The following is a 784-nucleotide window of genomic DNA, read 5'->3' on the forward strand; positions in this document are numbered from 1 at the left end:
GATATAAGGAGATCGGTAAAACTATTCAACGCAGCACTGGAAGATTCCTTCGCTCTTCTACACTCAAGAACCCTGGAAGCAAGCTCTTCGGCTTTTCGACCAGCCTCAGCTTCTTCAGCCCTGCATTTAGCCTCGGCCTCCTCCTTAGCCCTACGTTTAGCCTCAGCCTCCTCCTGAGCCTTACGTTTGGCCTCGGCCTCCTCCTCAGCCCTACATTTAGCCTCGGCCTCCTCCGCAGCCTTACGCTTAGCCTCGGCCTCCTCCTCAGCCCTACGTTCAGCCTCAGCCTCCTCCTCAACCCTACGCCTAGCCTCAGCCTCTTCCTCAGCCTTACACTTAGCCTCAGCCTCCTCCTCAGCCCTACGTTTAGCCTCGGCCTCCTCCTCAGCCCTACGTTTAGCCTCGGCCTCCTCCTCAGCCCTACGTTTAGCCTCGGCCTCCTCCGCAGCCTTACGCTTAGCCTCGGCCTCCTCCTCAGCCNTCCTCAGTCCTACGTTTAGCCTCAGCCTCCTCCTCAACCTTACGCCTAGCCTCAGCCTCTTCCTGAGCCTTACGCTTAGCCTCAGCCTCCTCCTCAGCCCTACGTTTGGCCTCGGCCTCCTTCTCAGCCCTACGTTTAGCCTCGGACTCTTCCTCAGCCCTACGCTTAGCCTCGGCCTCCTCCGCAGCCTTACGCTTAGCCTCGGCCTCCTCCTCAGCCTTACACTTAGCTTCAGCCTCCTCCTCAGCCCTACGTTTAGCCTCGGCCTCCTCCTCAGCCCTACGTTTAGCCTCGGCCTCCTCC

General features: G+C 59.5%; 1 protein-coding gene across 1 annotated transcript; it reads right to left on the reverse strand.

Moving 5' to 3' along the window:
* Positions 1-784, reverse strand: DQ04_23761000 (hypothetical protein; the record flags this gene model as incomplete). Its single annotated transcript, XM_009318187.1, has 1 exon — positions 1-784. A coding segment is annotated over one exon (784 nt), but the record flags the coding sequence as incomplete, so codon positions are not given.

Source organism: Trypanosoma grayi (genome assembly GCF_000691245.1).
Source record: "Trypanosoma grayi strain ANR4 Tgr_2376_V1, whole genome shotgun sequence".
NCBI classification, from domain to species: Eukaryota; Euglenozoa; class Kinetoplastea; order Trypanosomatida; family Trypanosomatidae; genus Trypanosoma; species Trypanosoma grayi.